Here is an 18,690-nt window from a genome sequence, read left to right on the forward strand (position 1 = left end):
AGTGGGTATCTCTTAGTGGAGCACACTCAACTGTAGCTTTCTTACTTGTTTTAAGTTTCAAGAGGTCAAGAAGGCGTTAGCAAAAACAAGCACTCTGCCACGCCCATAAATTGTGTCAACTGTTGCATAGCCGATAATCGATTATATATGCCAATTGGCAGACCAAAGTCGGAATTTATTATGCGCTCCACCCGAGGAGAATCGCAGACTCAAACTTCAGACTTCAGACTCAATATTTATAATGCTTCTGTCAACATTAGCTGCCTTTTGCATACGAAATTAACCTTGAAATGGTTAAAGTATACGAAATCAAATTAATTTCAAACCGGTTAACAATATTTTCCGTTTCCTCTTAGCACTCTCATTCGCATTTTTAATGCTCCGACGATTTTGTTGTTGTTGTCTAAATAGTTTTGCATATTTCACGAACGCATTCTAAATTATATTATTATTGTTGCTTTTGTTTTATGATTACTTTATTAAATAATCTGCTTAGTTTTTGTTGTTTTTTTTTGTTGTGCTGCAAAATGAAAAGTTTATAAGCCTAATGGAATGCTTTTAACTTGGTTCTTAAGTTGTTAAACGTTGACATATTTCAAAGGTGTTGTCACAACGCAAAAGGAACTGCAAAAAATGCTAATTGAACGTGCTTTGTTTACTAATAAGATACTTCAATGTTATCTGTGGTAACTTGACGCTTTTCATTGAGTATTATAAATAGAAAAATATGCTGTAAAGTTTGTTGCTTTTACTTGCGTAAAATGCCTATTTTATGACACCTTTTTTTTGTCAACTCGTTAGCCATATATAGTTATAATTGTGTGACTAACACGACAACTCGCACATTTTCGATAGTCAATTCCCAAGACGGAGATTTTTTTTGGGGTCAGGCATTTAAGTTATCCCCCCAAAATAAAGAAGAGAGAAAAAAGTAAACATTGGCATTGTCAAATGCAGACGCAAAACTATTTGGGACACGCTGCGACGTTTGTTGCGAAAAGTTTGTCAATGTTTGTTGCTTAAAAATAGTTGCAATTAGCGTAGAAATGTGTTTACGTTTTTGTGGCAGCTTTAATCGACGTCATTAATAAAACTCAAGTGGTATGCGACTCAGTCTTAGTATCTGCAAGATACTCGCTTGCAACTAGGCATAGATACATGCCGCAAATGCATTTCAACTGGAAATACGCCAAGCCAAATGCATTTGGATGCGACACTTGCATTTTTCAATGCTTTATCTTTAGAATGTGCAACTATTTTTGGTGTATCTGGGAATGTCTAGCAGGGAATATGCGTCTTTATTTTTCTTGAATTAGTTGCACGCTGCTGTCACTGACAGACTGGCTAGAATAGGGCTGGGCCTGGCATTTGACTGTATCTTGTAGATACATTTCAAAGCAAAACTGCAGCGAATGCTAAAAATAAATCCAAAAGCCCTTCCATCACACAAACACGAGAAGGGAAGAGAACTATGAATAGCTTGAGAACACGCGCAGTGATCCATTTTGATTATCAACTTCGGTTGCTCAATTTATACTATATATGAGAGGAGGGCCACACGAATTGACGATCATTTTCATTTTCTACTTCATATTCTTCATGCATTGCTCTCTCGACTTGTTTCTGCTGCTGCTTTTAATTGCTGCTCTGCTCTTTGCTCTCTACCACACACAAAATTTCGTTGCTTCGAGATAAGGCGGCGTCTTCTTCTCTGAAGTTGTAATGTACAAGTTCTTGTTTTTCTTGTTGGCGGAGATTTTAAAAATAGTTTTTCGAGTGCGCCAAAGAAATTGCAGATAAACTTTAAGCATGAAGTTCACCAAAAGGGGGAACCCAAGATACTACCACAGCGATAAGTCTCAGCGGAGTCTTTATTATAAGTTATGATTTACGTTCGCATTCCTCCGGAATAAAGCGCATAACGGATGCCTTGGAATTTCCATCGTGCAGAGGGGACTGTGGAGGAGACTCTGGCAATGAGTTGCAGTAAATTGTTGAAGCTGGAATTGGTATTCATGGCATCGAAATTTCATTTAATGAGCTCACAAATTATTCAAAATTTCTCCGTTACACTTGGAAGGTGTCAGCTTAACACTTGGCAAGTGCGGGAATATTGAGAAATTGAATAAGGAAGTGCTAATGGATGTGCAGTTGAGATATTAATAAAGTTGAAGTGAAATATCCAAAGTTCACCGGAAGGAAGAAACGCTATTAAAAGTACTAAAAAACCATGGGCTGTCATAAGGAAAAAAAATTGTTATTCGTCAGAGGATTTTTAATTTACAAATAATTCCATTTTGATGTAACTTGCTTTAACAAAATATTTTATTAATCAAACTCCGATATTCAAGTAAAATACTCTCAAAAAATCGTTTGACAAAAGCAAACGAAAAAATCTAAATAAGTTATAATCATAAAATTAAAATATTTCCTGCTGTTTTTTTTTGTAAATAAAAACCATCGGTAAAAATCTTAAATAATAATAATACATTTTTAAAATTATATTCATTAATAGTTTTTTAGTTTACAACTATTTCCATGTTGATGTAACTTTATTTAGTACAATATTTTTTTGAAGCATCTCGAATGGTAAATAAAAGTCGTCAATAAAAAATCTTTAGTACAACTCAACAAATAAATGAGAATAATAAAAAAATTTGAAATTTTTTTCATCAATAGACTTTTCGTTTTCAAATCTCCCAATTTAAAGTATGTTGCAATAATACAGTATAATATTAAACCAAAATCGGATATTAAACTTAAATCCTTGCTAAAAATCTTTATTCGAAACAAAAGTATAAATCAAAATAGTTTACAAATAATTTAATTTAAAAGTAACTTGCTATCAAACTAAAATCCTCTCCTAAAATCAATACTAAAACGCAAAAGTAAAAGTCCAAATAAATGACCTTTGTGAGGCCGACAAAAGACAAAAAAAAAAGAAAAAGAAACATTGGCCCTGCTTTGTGGCCAACTTGCAAATTTTTTGAATTCCCACACGAATATTTGTAGGATGCAATGCGATTACCAAAAGCTGACTGTCCGTTTTTCTTTTATTTATTTATTTGAATCAACTAAAAAGCTTGAAAAAAATTGAGTCTAATGCTCAGCTGCTGTATTTGTTTTGTTATGGTTATTGTTTTGGGTTGTTGTTATTCACACGCTATGAAGAATTTACTTATGTGCAGGTTTAAGCTGCGATTTAGTTATGTTTTTGCATTTATTTATACCTCGTAAATATGTGTTGCAATGAAAGGGGTATGAAGTTGAAGTTGAGGAGAAATAACAATCATAATAATCAATTTTGATAAGGTAAAATATAGTGCGATGATTGAAGAATTTGTATGTTCAAATAAAATTCAAAATAATCAAATTTTTAAAGCGAAAAAAAAGGTGCTCTGATTGAATAAGTTTTATGTTCAAAAGAAATTCAAAATAATTCATTTTATTAAAAGTTAAAATATGATGTTATGACAACAATTTTTATGTTCAAAATAATCTATTTTTAAAATCTAAAATAGTGTGCTCTGATTAAAGTTTTTATGATTCAGTGAAATTCAAAGTAATCAATTTTATTAAAACTTAAAATATGGTGCTCAGATTATTGAATTTATATGTTCAAATGAAATTCATTTAAGTTAATTTAAATGCTGTTATTATATTAAGAGGCTGTAATTGAACTTATTTCTGATGTGTTTAATGATAATAATAATATTTTTTTAAGCTATCCTATCATATTTCGAAATTCAATTACTCAATGTAGTTATTATACTTAGAGGTTGTAGCATTAAATTAAGTTAATGCTGATGTGTTTAATAATAATACAAAATTAGTATTAAATCTCTATTACATTTCGAAATTAAATTACATATATTTAATTCGAATATTTATGGTCATAAAAATTAGGGTATTCACTTGCCAGCTACTCGAATTCGATCAGCAGTTGTTTTTTTTCAGCCTGCTATTCATGCATTTTTTTTGGGCATTTCCAAGGCAGCGAAAGTCGTTGCTGGCTGCCATCGTCATAGGAGACAACGTCATGAAGTCTGGGTCTTGGTCTTGGTCTGGGTCTCGGATTTTGTGGATGTGCTGCAGTCAAGTCTCAGCTCTCAGCTTTTAGCTCCTGCTACAATTTCTGTGTGTGATTTAATGCGCGACTTTTCGCTTTTTTTTCGGCAGCTGGCCGTGGGCTGTTTTTTGTGTGGCGGGTATCGCTTGCTTAGGCTTAGGCTTAGGCATTTGCATATCGCATGCACCATCGAGTCGAGCAAATAAAAATTTATGCAATTAAGCAAATCAGACGACGACGTCGGCGACGACGATGGCAGCATTAGAGCCACAAAGCGATAACAAATGAACGAACGCCCCGATCTTGGCCATATGTCGACCTGGTTGTGTCTTATCGATGCAATCGAAGGAGGCGAAACTGAAGGAGTAGGAGCAGTAGGAGAATCAATAGCTAAGAGTTGGAGGAAAAGGCGACAGGGCGTTACGCTTCGATAGTTATCTGCATTGTAATCGACCAATCGATGCACACAGCAGCAGCAGCTCCTCAAGCTGAATCATAAATTAAAACTCTGCGCATTTGTTTGCCTGCTTTGTCATGTGAATGTGTTGCACGCCTCCTAAGCTGGGCTTTAACTGGAGCTGGAGTTGGAGCTGGAGCTGGGAGTCAACACACCATGTCCATCAATTCTTCACTTCACTTTCATTTGCTATGGCTGTGGACCTAGTTGGTGGCCACCTTAGTGGCGTCTATATAGTTTGTGGGTGTTTTGGGGCATTTTGTTTTGTCGTAAATGCAGCCAAGACGCTTTATATGGGCTGTTACTGTTGCAACAAGAGCTTCGGCTGCTGCTTGTTGTTGTTGTTGCTGTTAATTTGCCTGTCCGCCATGTGAAAGTTTGCATGCCACAAATTGCGCGAACGTGTGAATCGAGGGTTGAATTCGGAGGAGGGGGGTTGCAGTTTGATGCAGTTTGAAGTTGCAACGCTGCGAGGGTTCAACATTCATTTTTCATGCTGCGACCGTTTGGTGATTATCCTTTTAACGGATTGACCGGCAAACAACAGCAAGCCAAGCAACTTACAAAAATAATAACAATAATAATAAAAAATAAAATACAAAAAACATCAACGAGAGACAAAAACAATTTTCACCAGCCATTCACAGCCCATAAATCGTTTAAATGAGCCATTCAATCATGTGGCAAGCAGGCGGCAGGCAATTGAAATGGATTATCCATTAGACGCGAGCAATGGGCAAAGATCAGTTAGATGCCCAAACATTTGTAATTGCTTTCAATATGCAAACGATGTGGAGAAAAAATATAAAATATTGATAAAAATTACTCGCTTTATGACTTGTGAGTGTTTTACAATAGTTTTTTTATTTGTTGACAATTACCGATTGTAACATAAACCTTTTGATATTTTATTGAATTGAATAAGTCAATTCTTCGAATTTAATGTGCTGCACTTTCAGTTAAACCTTTTCTAACAGCGTTTACTTTATTTCTCCTATATCTTCATATATCTTTATTCGATAAACCTAAATACCATTATATAATAAAAGGTAAAAGGTATTTTCCAATACAAGAAGTCTGGTCACATTTTATTATTCCTTTTCTCTCTTTTAATTTTGATTTATGAATGTGGTGGAAGTGTTGTACAAAAGAAACGTTCTATTAAAATATCAATATTTGTAATATCAATTAATATCAATACTATTAAAACCTAAAAATATTTGTATAAAAATATGGAGTTTGTGTTTTTATATACGTAAAGTCTGGTCACATTTTATTATTCTCTTCCTTTTGATTTTGATTTATGAATGTGATTTAAATGTTGAGCAGAAGAAGCGTTCTATTAAAACATAATTATCTACAATATTTATCAATATGAATACTTTTAAAACATCAATGCATATAATACTTTGCATATAATAGTAGTAAATTCGTCAAGTCTGGCCACACTTTGTTATTCTTTTTTTTCAATTTTTGAAAACATCCAAATATAATTCAGTAAAATTAAAATTAAATCAAATTTTCAATTCATCATCTCCTCTTTCAATGTATTTCAAGAATATTTATTATCCAAAGCTCTTGCACTTTAACCTCCCCGTGACAAGTTTCAGCTTAATTCTTTATTTTGACTGCTTAAAATGCAATTTAGCACTTTTCAATTTTTCAATTTCAATTACACAAGACTTTAATGTCTCAATTCAATTCACAAGAAACTCAAGACACACCCAGAAAATCATTCACAATGGGTGCAACATACAAAAACACAACACAACAAAACAAAGACAAAGTCAACTTTGGATTCAAAAGAATTTAATTGCATTTTTCAACGTGTTGCTTTTAGCAGCTCCAAAAAAAGAAACAAAAAAACTAAAAGCTGAGAATGGGACACATTTGTTCACAACTTATTCAAGTGTGGATGTTTTGTCGGTGGGCGGGTTAGAAACATATAGTGTTGGGTGGCACATAAAAATCGGCCACATATAGTTGCGATCTTTGTGACATTTTCTGACATTTAAATTGTATCTTTAAAATGCGCCCACTCGTGAGAACCCAATGAAGCGAATGGAATGGAACGCTATGTAAAATGGGTCACAAATCGTCGTCGATGCCATAAAATCAAAAGTTCTGCGCTCATAAATTATTCGAGAGGAGGGAACAAATTAAAAGCGTGTGCTTCCTGAACAGAAGAAGAAAGTGTACAACTCGCATAACCCAAATCTGAAGGCAGGTTGCTGTAGAGGAACGCCTTGTTGTCCTACTTATGCAATCGCGTGGACTTTCCAAAAGTGTTGGCCCGCCGGCATCTCAGGGCCAACCCAGGTCGATCAACAATCCCGGCAATCAAGCAACAACAGCAACAGCAATCGATGATTGCCAATCCTCCCCCTGTGGACACTGGACTCTTGATGTCTCAGGTCTCTCTCTCGGTGCAATCACTGGAATTATCGCATATCTGAGAGGCCGCTCTTGAGTTGATATTTGCATTTGTGTGACCAGAGCTAAAGGCGCACATTGTCCGCCTAACGATAATGTGCCCAAGTGCAACAACAATAACAACTTCAACAACAAAAAACTAAAAGCTATAACTCTGTGGACAGCAAAGCAATTAGCGCTGGCCATTTATGGCTCTTAAGAGTTGGGAAAAACTGGGAGCTGGCTGGGAAAATTGTTCAGCTGCTGGGTGGCTGAAGAACCGTTACGCAACATTTTCTTTTTTCTTTTTTTTTTTTGTGATATTAGTTGTGTCGTTTCGTTTCTGGTTGCTGTGTGTGTCGCAAAAAAAACACAGTCTCGTGGAGATTATGCTGCACAGATAAAGCCCACAATTTATGATGCCGCTAATCACCGACGTGCCTCGGGGATGACTCTTCAACTTGACCACTTTGCAGTTATTATGTGCTAACTGATAATCATTATCCTTCCAAACCGATCTCTACTCTATGCTTGTAGCGAATGCCAGCCAGCTAAACTCCGAAAGGTAGTTAATGTTCTTGACAGGATGATTAGAGAGATAACAAGTAGATGATCAGTGTGGAGCTTCAGAGCAAGTGAAAGGTGGTAAGCGGAATGTGCAAGAATGGATCGTGTGACGTTCAAGCTTAAAGTGGTTATGGAGGGATTTTTTATGTGCAACGAACATGTTTTTCGGAATGCTAAAGTTTATTTATGAAGTTCATAAAAAAGAAAACTGTTAGATGATCTCTGACGATAATTTTTAATAAATATCACAGTGGAGAACTAACTTATTAATGTTCAAATACAAATAATAAGTTAGAATGTGTTGATGCCAGATGACTGCAGGTGTGACCACTCAGGCCAGCTGACAGTGTGGTCGCGATCGAGAGTTATCGATAGCGACAAAGCTAGTATACTGTGCGTGTGACCGTGTCATACGCACAGACACACTGTTCTTGGTTTCCTCTGAAGATGGTCACCCTGCCCCTTTTAGTGCTTTTTTCCATTCCGCCTTCTATCATATGTTCAAATTTTCTTCTGCACAACAGCACATGTAATTTTTCCAAGTGAATAAATACTACACAAAGTTAAGGTTTAAATAATTTTAAAAAGTGAAAGTGTTATTATTTTCAACAAGCGTCGCCCCCCTACACATTTTGGTCCTTCGAGCCGGATTTATCGCTCGACCCCAGCAATAGCATTGGTTGACAAGATAAGTAATACACTTTATTTTTTTCCCCATACATTCTGTGCAAGTGTCGTGTTCGCGCCATATTTTTTTTCCCTTGTAACTTATATATATGTAACACAGCATATATATAAGTACATAAGCGTTCGACCGGCATTTTCTCAGCCATCTTTTCTACTTTGTGTATACTTGGCACAATATATATATATATATATATCCTTATATGTATATGTATGTGTAAGTATTTATACAGTTTAAAAGAGTTCGCTAATATTTTCCGTTTTTGGCCGCGATTGTGTGTATTTTGCTATTTCTTTTGCTGTCGTATCGCGTTTGTCTGTTTTCTTTAACACACTCCTGTGTAGGCAAGCTCTCTATTGGTTATACTCAAATAACAAGAGAGTTGCTCCTCTCATAGCAAACGCGCGTAGATCCACTACACTCCATATATATATATATATATATATATACATATATATATATACACACATAAACATACGACATATACATCCAAACACAACACACATACACACACGTACATTTCCACACACGACACTTACACACATATACACTCCGTATATGGTCCGCAAATATTGAAACTATACAGTATTTTCAAAATCCATTATTACACACATATATAAACACATATATACACACACATATATATATACACATATATACACACACATATATATATATTATCCATTATTACACATATATACACACACATATATATATATTATCCATTATTACACATATATACACACACATATATATATATTATCCATTATTACACATATATACACACATATATCCACACATATATACACATATATTATCCATTTCCGTATACGTATATAAGCAGCAGCAATCACACCGAGAAATAAAGATTCACGCTGCTGTTTGTGTTTTACTCAAACATTTTTTTGTTTTTCCAACAGCGATTTTGTTCCTCGTCTGTTTTCTTGTGTCGGCTTTTGCTCACTATCCTGTGACAGCCGAAGTTCTACTCCGTTTTGTGCTTGCTTTCGGCTGTCCGCTTTACCGTCAGTCTTTGTTGAGAAAAGACTCTAAAGTGACTGCCGAAGCATAGTATGTCCAAGAGCCAAAAGAGCGAAAAGGACTCAAAACACTCGCTAAAGCTTCCGACCACAGTTCGTCGCCTGTCATCCGCTTCGCCCGCTCCTTCGGGGTCCCAATCCGCCACACCTGCCGCTCAACTCCGAGTAAAGGTCGATCGTCCGTCGCCGTCTGCTTCGTCAAAGACTCCGCTGTTGCGCACATCTTCGACTGCTCTACGTAGTCAGGCAACTACCCGTTCCGTCCAAGCTAAATATAGCAAAACCCGTGCGATGGCTCTCAGCAATTTCGTTGCCGTCTCTGACAGACTGGTGCATTTCGAGAGTCGGGTCAGAGGGCCTGCAGCCGAAGATGACAATGTACACACGTACGAAATCCGTCGTGACCGGCTGCAAGTCCTCTGGGACAACGTCGAAGCCGCTTATTCCACATGTGCTGATGCACTGCATCAAGACGGCGACGGTGAAGGCACACAGGCGATGGAGGCTAAGTACGATCACTGCTATGCAGTGTACGAGCGGTGTCTCGCCCGTGTTAAGGGGCAAATTACCCAGGTTTCCGGGTCCAGCAGGAGTGAACCATCCGTTCCTCCTGTATACTCCAGTGGCTGCCGGCTCCCTCCAGTCGACACCGAAGTTTTCCGTGGGGATTACTTGCGGTGGCCGACTTTCCGTGACCTTTCACGGCCATCTATGTCAACAATCCAAGGTTGACCCCGGTCGAGAAACTTTTCCATCTGAATTCGAAGACCGCAGATGAGGCCAATGAAATAGTAGCGAAATTTCCGCTGACGAACGATGGTTTCGCGTCGGCTTGGGGTGCTCTCTGCGAACGGTTTGAGAACAAGCGCTTGTTGATCACAAGCCAGTTGAAGATCCTTTTTAACCTGTCCACGGTTACCCAAGAGTCGGGAGCAGCTATCAAGGAACTGCAGAGCACGATTCAGCGTTGCTTGACCGCTCTTGAGCATTCAGACATTTCCGTCTGTAGCCCGTTCGCAGATTGCATCCTTGTTTTCCTCTGCTCGTCCAAACTTCCCAAGCTCACACTCTCGTTGTGGGAGCAGTCGTTGGTGGACAAAGCGAAAATTCCCGCATGGCAGGATATGAGCACGTTCCTCAATGAGCGTTACCGTACGCTCGAAGCTATTGAGGACGTAAAACAGACTGCCAATTCACAAATCGCGACTGCAGGACCATCCCGTCCGCAGAATTCGAAGCGAGTCAACTCCTTTGAGGCCCGAGTCACTCCGAAAAGCAAATCGTGTGACTTGTGCTCAAAGGAGAATCACCCTGTCCGGGTGTGTCCGCGTTTCTTGCAAATGTCGGTCAACGAGAGGATGACATACATCAAACAGAAAAGTCTCTGTTTGAACTGTTTCGCAAGAGGTCACCAACTCCGAGAGTGTACAAGTGCGCACAATTGCTTTACATGCAAAGGGCGGCACAACACTCTTCTCCATCGGGGTGACAGTGCCCACAATGGTGCCTCTTCATCGTCCAACATACAGTCCACTCCAAATCCAACGGCAACAAATGTGCAGAATTTCTTTGCTAATAACGCTCAGAATGTCCTTCTCGGCACGGCGGTCATCAATGTTTGCCACTTGGGCACTACATATACCGCACGTGCGTTAATTGATTCCGGGTCCGAAGCGACCTTCATTTCTGAGCGTTTGTTCCAACGCATTAAGTTGCCTTTCCAGTCCGTGCGAGCCCAGGTATCCGGGCTAAATCACGCAGTTGCGGCCCAATCGCAGAAGTTATGTCACTTCAGCATTGGTTCTCCGACGAAGCCGAGGCTCCATATCGAGACTTCGGCATTTGTAATTCCACAGTTGGCAGGCAAACTGCCCTCCTTCGATATGCCGCGAACTTTCCTCAAGGATCTACCAGCGATAGAACTGGCAGATCCACATTTCTACAAGAGCGCTCAGATCGATGTACTAATTGGCGCGGATATCCTTCCGTCGGTCATCTTGAGCGGCTCCCGGCCAAACATTTGTGGCTCACTCCTTGGGCAGGAAACCGTGTTTGGCTGGATTCTTACCGGCCCTGTCTCCCAGAGTATGTCGACAACTGTTTCTGCGTTTTCGACAAGAGTCGCCCTCCAAGCAGACGAACAGCTCGACAGCCTACTTTCCAAATTTTGGGAGGTGGAGGATATTCCAGCGAAGCTGATAAAGGAGTCAGACTTCGTTTGCGAAGAGAATTTCGTTAAGACTACTTCTCGTAGCACATGTGGCAGATATCGGGTGACTCTTCCATTCCGGAAGCCCGATGGCATTGAACTGGGTCATTCCAGATCTATAGCGCTGGCTCAATTCCTCAAGAACGAGAATCGTTTGTCAAGAAACGATTCTCTAAAGGAACAGTACAATGCCGTTCTCCAGGAGTACGTGGACTTGGGTCATATGACACCCATATCGCCTCAAGCGATTGGCACGACTCCTAATTTCTACCTGCCTCACCACGCAGTATTCAAACCGGATAGCACCACAACGAAGGTGCGGGTCGTTTTCAACGCATCTTGTCCATCCTCAAATGGCAAGAGTCTGAATGATATCCTTCATTCAGGGCCCATTCTCCAATCGGATCTTACGATGCAGATCCTCCGATGGCGATACTATCGATATGTGTTCAATGCGGACATAACGAAGATGTATCGCCAAATCCTCATGGACTCAAAGCACACACCGTTCCAACGAATTCTGTTCCGCACGTCGGACGGTGTGATCCGTGACTTTGAGTTGAACACGGTGACATTCGGTGTCAACTGTGCGCCTTTCCTGGCTCTACGAGTCCTTCAGCAACTTGCTGATGACATACGCTTGGAGTATCCTCTCGCAAGCCATGTCATCTCCAACAATATGTACGTGGACGACGTCCTAGCGGGGACACACACAAGAGAAGAGGCCATCCGGACCATTACGGAAGTGTGTGCTGCCCTGGACAGTGCTGGCTTCCCGCTGAGGAAATGGACGTCGAACCATAAGAGCGTGCTGAAGGACATTCCAAGGGACCATCTACTACGAGAAGACTTCCTCGAACTCGAAGACTCTAGTACGGCGAAAACTCTGGGCATCAGGTGGCAAGCTCACGATGACGAGTTCTTTTCATGCCACCAGAAGTTGCCCATCAGGACTCCTACACGAAGAGGGAAGTGCTCTCGCAAATCGCTAAGCTTTTCGACCCAGCCGGGTGGCTGGCCCCTTTCGTTATCCGAGCCAAGATCTTCATGCAGGAGATCTGGCTGAGAACGCTCGAATGGGACGAGCACCTACCCACGGATCTTTCACTCCAATGGAAGGAGTACCTCCAGAGCTATCCTGCTCTGGGAAAGATCCGATTCCAAGATGGGTCCAATTCCAGACACGAGTGAAGCTCCAGTACCACGGATTCTGTGATGCGTCAGAAAGGGCGTATGGAGCAGCGATCTATGTCCGTGTGGAAACGGCGAACAAGGTTTCCACACATCTCCTTACTGCGAAGACAAAGGTGGCTCCGGTCAAGTCTCTCTCAGTGCCACGTCTGGAGCTTTGTGGCGCAGTCCTGTTGGCTGAGTTATCTGCTGCCCTCCTCCTGAACCTGCCAGCAGAAAGTTTCCAGACTTTCTTTGGACCGACTCAACAATTGTTCTCGCCTGGTTGAACAAGCCACCCTGCCGATGGACAACCTTTGTGGCCAATCGAGTGGCCAAGATTGTCCAAGCCAGCGACGCCAAGAACTGGTCGCATGTGCGATCCGAGCACAATCCGGCAGATCTGGCAAGCCGTGGTGTCCTGCCACAAGAATTGGTTCGTAATCCGTTGTGGTGGCATGGACCAGAGTGGCTTCATCTCCCGTCGGATCAATGGCCATCTTCTCCACGTCCCATTCCGGAGACTCTGCTGGAGCAGCGGATTAAATGCAACGTCGCTAAGTCGCCTCCGACTCCCGACTTCCTGAGCAGGTTCTCTGAGTTTGGCAGGGCACTGCGCACGTCTGCCTATGTTCTCCGATTCATCGATAGGAGTCGGAAGTTGGCAGTTCCAAGCTCTACCGTGGTCCAGGCGGATGAGCTGTCACGGATCCAAGAGCGGCTAATCGTCATGGCTCAACGTCACACTTTTCCACAAGAATACCAATGTCTGCAGTCCAAGCAGCAGGTTCCTTCCTCAAGTTCAATCCGAAACTTGAACCCTTTCCTCGATGGCAAGGGGATTCTACGGGCCTGTGGGCGTCTGACGGCGTCCCACTCGCTGCGTTACGATGAGAGTCATCCAATCATCCTATCGTACTCCTCGTCCTTTGCACGACTACTGGTGCGTTTCACCCATCGTATATCCTTACATGGGGGTAACCAAGTCGTTATGCGGCTGATCCGTTCCAGGTTCTGGATTCCCAAATTGAAGGTCCTCGTTAAATCCACCATCAACTCCTGCAAGGTCTGCGTCATCTACAAGAAGAGATTGCAGACCCAAATGATGGGGGACTTGCCCAAGGAAAGGGCGTCCTACTCGAGACCTTTCACGCACACTGGAGTCGACTTCGCCGGCCCATTCGAAATAAAGAATTATACTGGCCGAGCCTGCCTCATCACCAAAGGGTACGTCTGCGTCTTCGTGTGCTTCAGCACGAAGGCAATCCATTTGGAGGCAACATCGGATCTCACGACGGAGAAATTCCTGGCCGCATTCTCCCGTTTCATCGCACGGCGCGGGTGTCCACACCAAATGTATTCGGACAACGGGAAAACCTTCGTTGGAGCTGACAAGGTGATCTCCAACGACTTCTTGGAAGCGACGAGGGAGTGCATCATCGCACAACATGCCCACAAGAGCCTATCCTGGCACTTCAACCCGCCGGGCGCCCCGCATATGGGTGGTTTATGGGAAGCCGGCGTAAAGAGTTTTAAGGCACTCTTTACAAGGCGACCTCCACCTCGAAATATACGTTCGAAGAGTTGTCCACTCTTCTCGCTAAGATCGAAGCCTGCCTGAACTCGAGGCCGATTTCCCCTATGTCCGAGGATCCTGCGGACTTACTAGCGCTCACTCCTGGCCATTTCCTCATAGGTGGCCCTCTTATTTCGGTGTTGGAACCACCAATTAACCAACCGGCCACCTCCATCCTCAATCGATGGCAGCGACTGAAGGCTCTTCACCAACAATTTTGTTTCCGTTGGAAAGATGAGTACCTGAAGGAGCTGCACAAACGGACGAAATGGCAATCCCCTACCCGGAACCTTCGGATCGGTGACATGGTTGTCATAAAGGAAGACAACCTCCCCTCTAATGAATGGCGCCTAGGACGGGTGCTGACGACGTGTCCAGGCACCGACGCCAAGGTTCGAGTGGTAGATGTGCTCACGGCGCGGGGTACCATCCGAAGACCCGTTGCCAAACTTATTCTACTCCCGATGGACAGCAAGACAGACCCCCTCCACGTCAGAAGGACTGAAGGACGAATAACATCCTATCCTGTATTCTTATTCGTCGTCCTGTGTTGTCCTATGCTGTCCTGTTCCGTGTGTCATTGACATTGCAAAGAGGCTATTACAATAATCGTTTGTTTCTTTTTGTTTTCGTTTCATGTAGTATGCCATCGCACGCATCCACCCATCAGAACCGCCCCGCTGGCACCAACTCGTTCCGGTGTCGCGTGTGCCGTGGGATCCACCCACTCCGGAAATGTCAGCGATTCCTGAGGCTGACAGCGGAGAAACGGTTGAGAGCAGTACTCATCAACCAGTACTGCCCTAACTGTCTGGCCCACCAACACTCCAAGCAATACTGCCGCAGCGCGGGAAGGTGCAGGGTGTGTCGGGGGGGGATCACCACACACTGCTGCATTTCAAGGAGGCACGCAGCGTTCACCCCAACCGTCAGCGACGAGGCGAAGACCAACCGGTCTCCACCCGGTCCCGAACCCCAACAAGGCCACTCTCTCCAAGGCCGCGCTCGCCAAGGTCGCGTTCACCACGGCCACGCTCGCCACGGTCACGCTCCCGCTCGCCGTCACCCCATCGACCGGCCTCGCCGATGTCCGAGGAGGCCTTTCCGACGTCGCTCGCATCCTTGCTGCAGGACAAGGCTGTGAGCATACTTCCGACGGCCAACATCCTGATCGACACCGGATGCAAAACATTTGAGATGCGAGCGCTGATCGACCCGTGCGCGGCGACCAGCCGTATCAGCGCATCTTTGGCAACAGCCTACCGGCTATCCGTCACCCGCGTTGGTACGGAAGGCGTCTGCACGGCGATCATCCGCTCACGGACATCCGAGTTCCGTCGAAAGGTGCTGCTGCAGGTGGACTCGCAACTCTGCAGCCGCACCCCCCCCCTCCGACCCGTCGATGGCGAGAACTTGGAGCAATTCCGCAGCATCACGCTCGCCGACGAACGCTGGTGCCAGCCATCGACGGTGTCCCTGGTGCTCGGCACTGATGTGTATCCTCACATCATCCTACCTGGCCTCCTGCCGAGCACCAACGGTTTGCCAATGGCCCAAAATTCCACCTTGGGTTGGATTCTGTCCGGTCCATTTGGACAATGATACCGTTTTGCAACTCATTGCAAGGGGGGGAGGATGTTGATGCCAGATGACTGCAGGTGTGACCACTCAGGCCAGCTGACAGTGTGGTCGCGATCGAGAGTTATCGATAGCGACAAAGCTAGTATACTGTGCGTGTGACCGTGTCATACGCACAGACACACTGTTCTTGGTTTCCTCTGAAGATGGTCACCCTGCCCCTTTTAGTGCTTTTTTCCATTCCGCCTTCTATCATATGTTCAAATTTTCTTCTGCACAACAGCACATGTAATTTTTCCAAGTGAATAAATACTACACAAAGTTAAGGTTTAAATAATTTTAAAAAGTGAAAGTGTTATTATTTTCAACAAGCGTCGCCCCCCCCTACACAGAATGGTTTACGAACTACTTACAAATGTCTCCTTAACAATTATTCGGGTTTCAGATCTGATATGTGTAAATTAATATTTATAAAAATCCCTAGTGAAGAACTATCTATCAAACTATCCCAAATAATAATCGAGAAATGTTTCTAAGCTTAAATTGATAAGTGAGAACTAAATTACTAATAAATTAAAAAGGTTTCTAAAGTGAAATTTATAAATTCTTAAAATTTATTTTAAAATCTTATACGAAAATAATAAAAGCATGCTTATCTTCTTAGGATCAGCAGTTATAATAATGATCGATAATTATATACATTTTTCGCATTCTTTTCTCACTTTTTGATTAAGATTAATTTAAAAATCTTTGATGAATGTGATTGCCACATTTCAAACTCCCTTTCTATAGCAATTCTATCTTCTTTTGCAACAGCAATTATAATAATTATATCTGCTGTTGCATTCATAACGATTATCGATCGTTTTTCGCATTCTTTTCTTATTGCTTATTTATTATTCTCTTCTTTTTTTTTGTTTGCAAGCCTTGACAGGAACTTTCATTTATCTTGTGCCGCATTTAATGGGTTTACTTGGAGTAGTATTCAAACAGATCAATTGAAAAGATGCGTATGAAGCAAGCTGAGAAGGAAAGTTGACTACCTCATCCTAGCAGCTGATCATCAGTCATCAGTTGGATTCGTATTAAGATAAGAGAAGAGTGTCAGACAGCAGGCAGCAGCTCTCCATACAATAATGCTTGATTATGCAATGATCTGTGCCTCATCTTTCGCTGTCTGTCTCTTCTTTCTCGCTCTGAACTGACAACGCCCCATTATGGCTATTAGGCGTGGCAGCAATTGCAAACTGAGACTTGGACTTTGACTGTGACTGTGACGGAGGTTGTTACTGAGGCTGGGCAGCTGCTTGTCCAGTTTGTAGTATCGCATGTGCAGGAAATGAGGTGAATGCCTTCTTCTTGGTTGGGGCGACACACTCGACACAAGCACAAAACGAAGAGAAGTCGTTGGGCCCAAGACAACAAACAGCGAAATCGATATTTTTCAGGGACGAAGCTTCTGTCAGTTTTGTTGCCACTTCCATTTAATGCTCGCTTCTCTCTACAATATAGTTGTTTTTATTTCACTTATTTTTTCCTTTTTGGTTTCAGTTTCTTTCCACACTGCGTGCTGCATGCGGTTCAATTTTGTGCTCATTCGCCCATTGAGCGCGTATTTATCGAGAGAGCGAGAGGGGGCAATATAGTTGTAGGGAGAATTTGAGGCAGGGGTGTGACAACATTGGTGGTGGTGACTCACTTGGCAGAACATTTGCCAGCTTGCAGTTCACACATATGGACTTTGCGGCCACGCGAAGCCACATCAATCCATCAGCCGACTTTTAAAAACGTGTCGCCTGCTTCTTTCTTGCCTGCCACAAGCTGACGACAGTCGTTGCAAAAGATTATTATGGTTAATAGCGTACCCTAGTGAACTCTAGAAAGAGTGAGAGAGAGAGAGAGAGCGAGAGAGACTAGAAAAAGGAGAATTTATCGATATAGATCGATAAGATAAGAGAAACATTGAGCAATTTGTTTTGCACCTAAACTTACCATTTATAGTACGACATTTGCTTTACACTTGTGATCAAAACTAGAAAATTTAATTATTATGATATAGTTGTTCATATTGTTGCATTTAAAGTCTTAAGTATTTATTATTTCTGTACTTATATTTAATTATACGAATTTAGATGATAGTTTCTAGCATTTAAAGTCTCAGAAGATAATTATTTCTGCCATTAAATTTACTTATTACAATTTAGTTGATAGTACATTTCAAAGTTATCTTTAGAATCTGAGAAATTTTTTTTAAACATAAGTAGTCTACAAAAAATTTTTACTAAATACTGTGAGTCAATCGATAGTATTTAATGATTTCATCGGGATTTTTTCAGATAGTTAATGGGGACCTAGTTTGATATCAAATGAGCAGTTCAATTATTTTGCACTGAGTCGATAACATTAGTAATGCAATTTATAGAAATCTTGACAGTTTGTATTTGGTAAGTCTTTGATAAGAACTTCATTAATAAACACAATTCGATGAGTCAATCGATAGCAAGAGTATCGATAGTAAACTTATTTTTAGACACTTTACGAAACTGCTTTTTCGCATATATAAATATGCATATGCCTCTTTTATGTGTCACCACAAAGGGTATAAAAATTGGCCAAGTGTTTAAAAGTGTCAATAAATTGTTGTTTGTCTCACGTTTTGTGTGTGTTTCTCTTTAGTTGCTGTGTGTGTGTGTGTGTCTTGTGTTTATGCTTTGGTGCTGGCAACTGAATTATAGCCACATCTTATAGCCTGTTGTTGTTTTGCTGTCTGTTATTGCTTGTCGTTGGTTGCTTTTGTCTGTGTGTTATCTGCAGCATGTTTTAATGAGTTTTCATGTTCTTTGGCTATTGACAAACTGTAAATTAATGTCGTTGCGAAGCATTTGCAAAGCAGCAGTAAACCAATTTAGCATTTAAGCCATCACATC

At 41.8% G+C, this 18,690-nt stretch overlaps 2 protein-coding genes across 2 annotated transcripts in view; both read left to right on the plus strand.

Annotated features, from left to right (window-relative positions):
- LOC133842319 (klarsicht protein) overlaps positions 1–18,690 on the plus strand; it is a 178,350-nt gene that overhangs the window by 7,332 nt on the left and 152,328 nt on the right.
- On the plus strand, positions 9,607–14,230 carry LOC133840079 (uncharacterized). Its single transcript, XM_062271735.1, is given in 8 exon segments — positions 9,607–9,842; positions 9,928–11,338; positions 11,340–11,426; positions 11,429–12,205; positions 12,288–12,329; positions 12,406–12,595; positions 12,598–12,855; positions 12,858–14,230. Coding segments are annotated over 8 exon segments (4,374 nt in total).

This window comes from Drosophila sulfurigaster, chromosome 3 (genome assembly GCF_023558435.1).
Source record: "Drosophila sulfurigaster albostrigata strain 15112-1811.04 chromosome 3, ASM2355843v2, whole genome shotgun sequence".
Lineage (NCBI taxonomy): Eukaryota > Metazoa > Arthropoda > Insecta > Diptera > Drosophilidae > Drosophila > Drosophila sulfurigaster.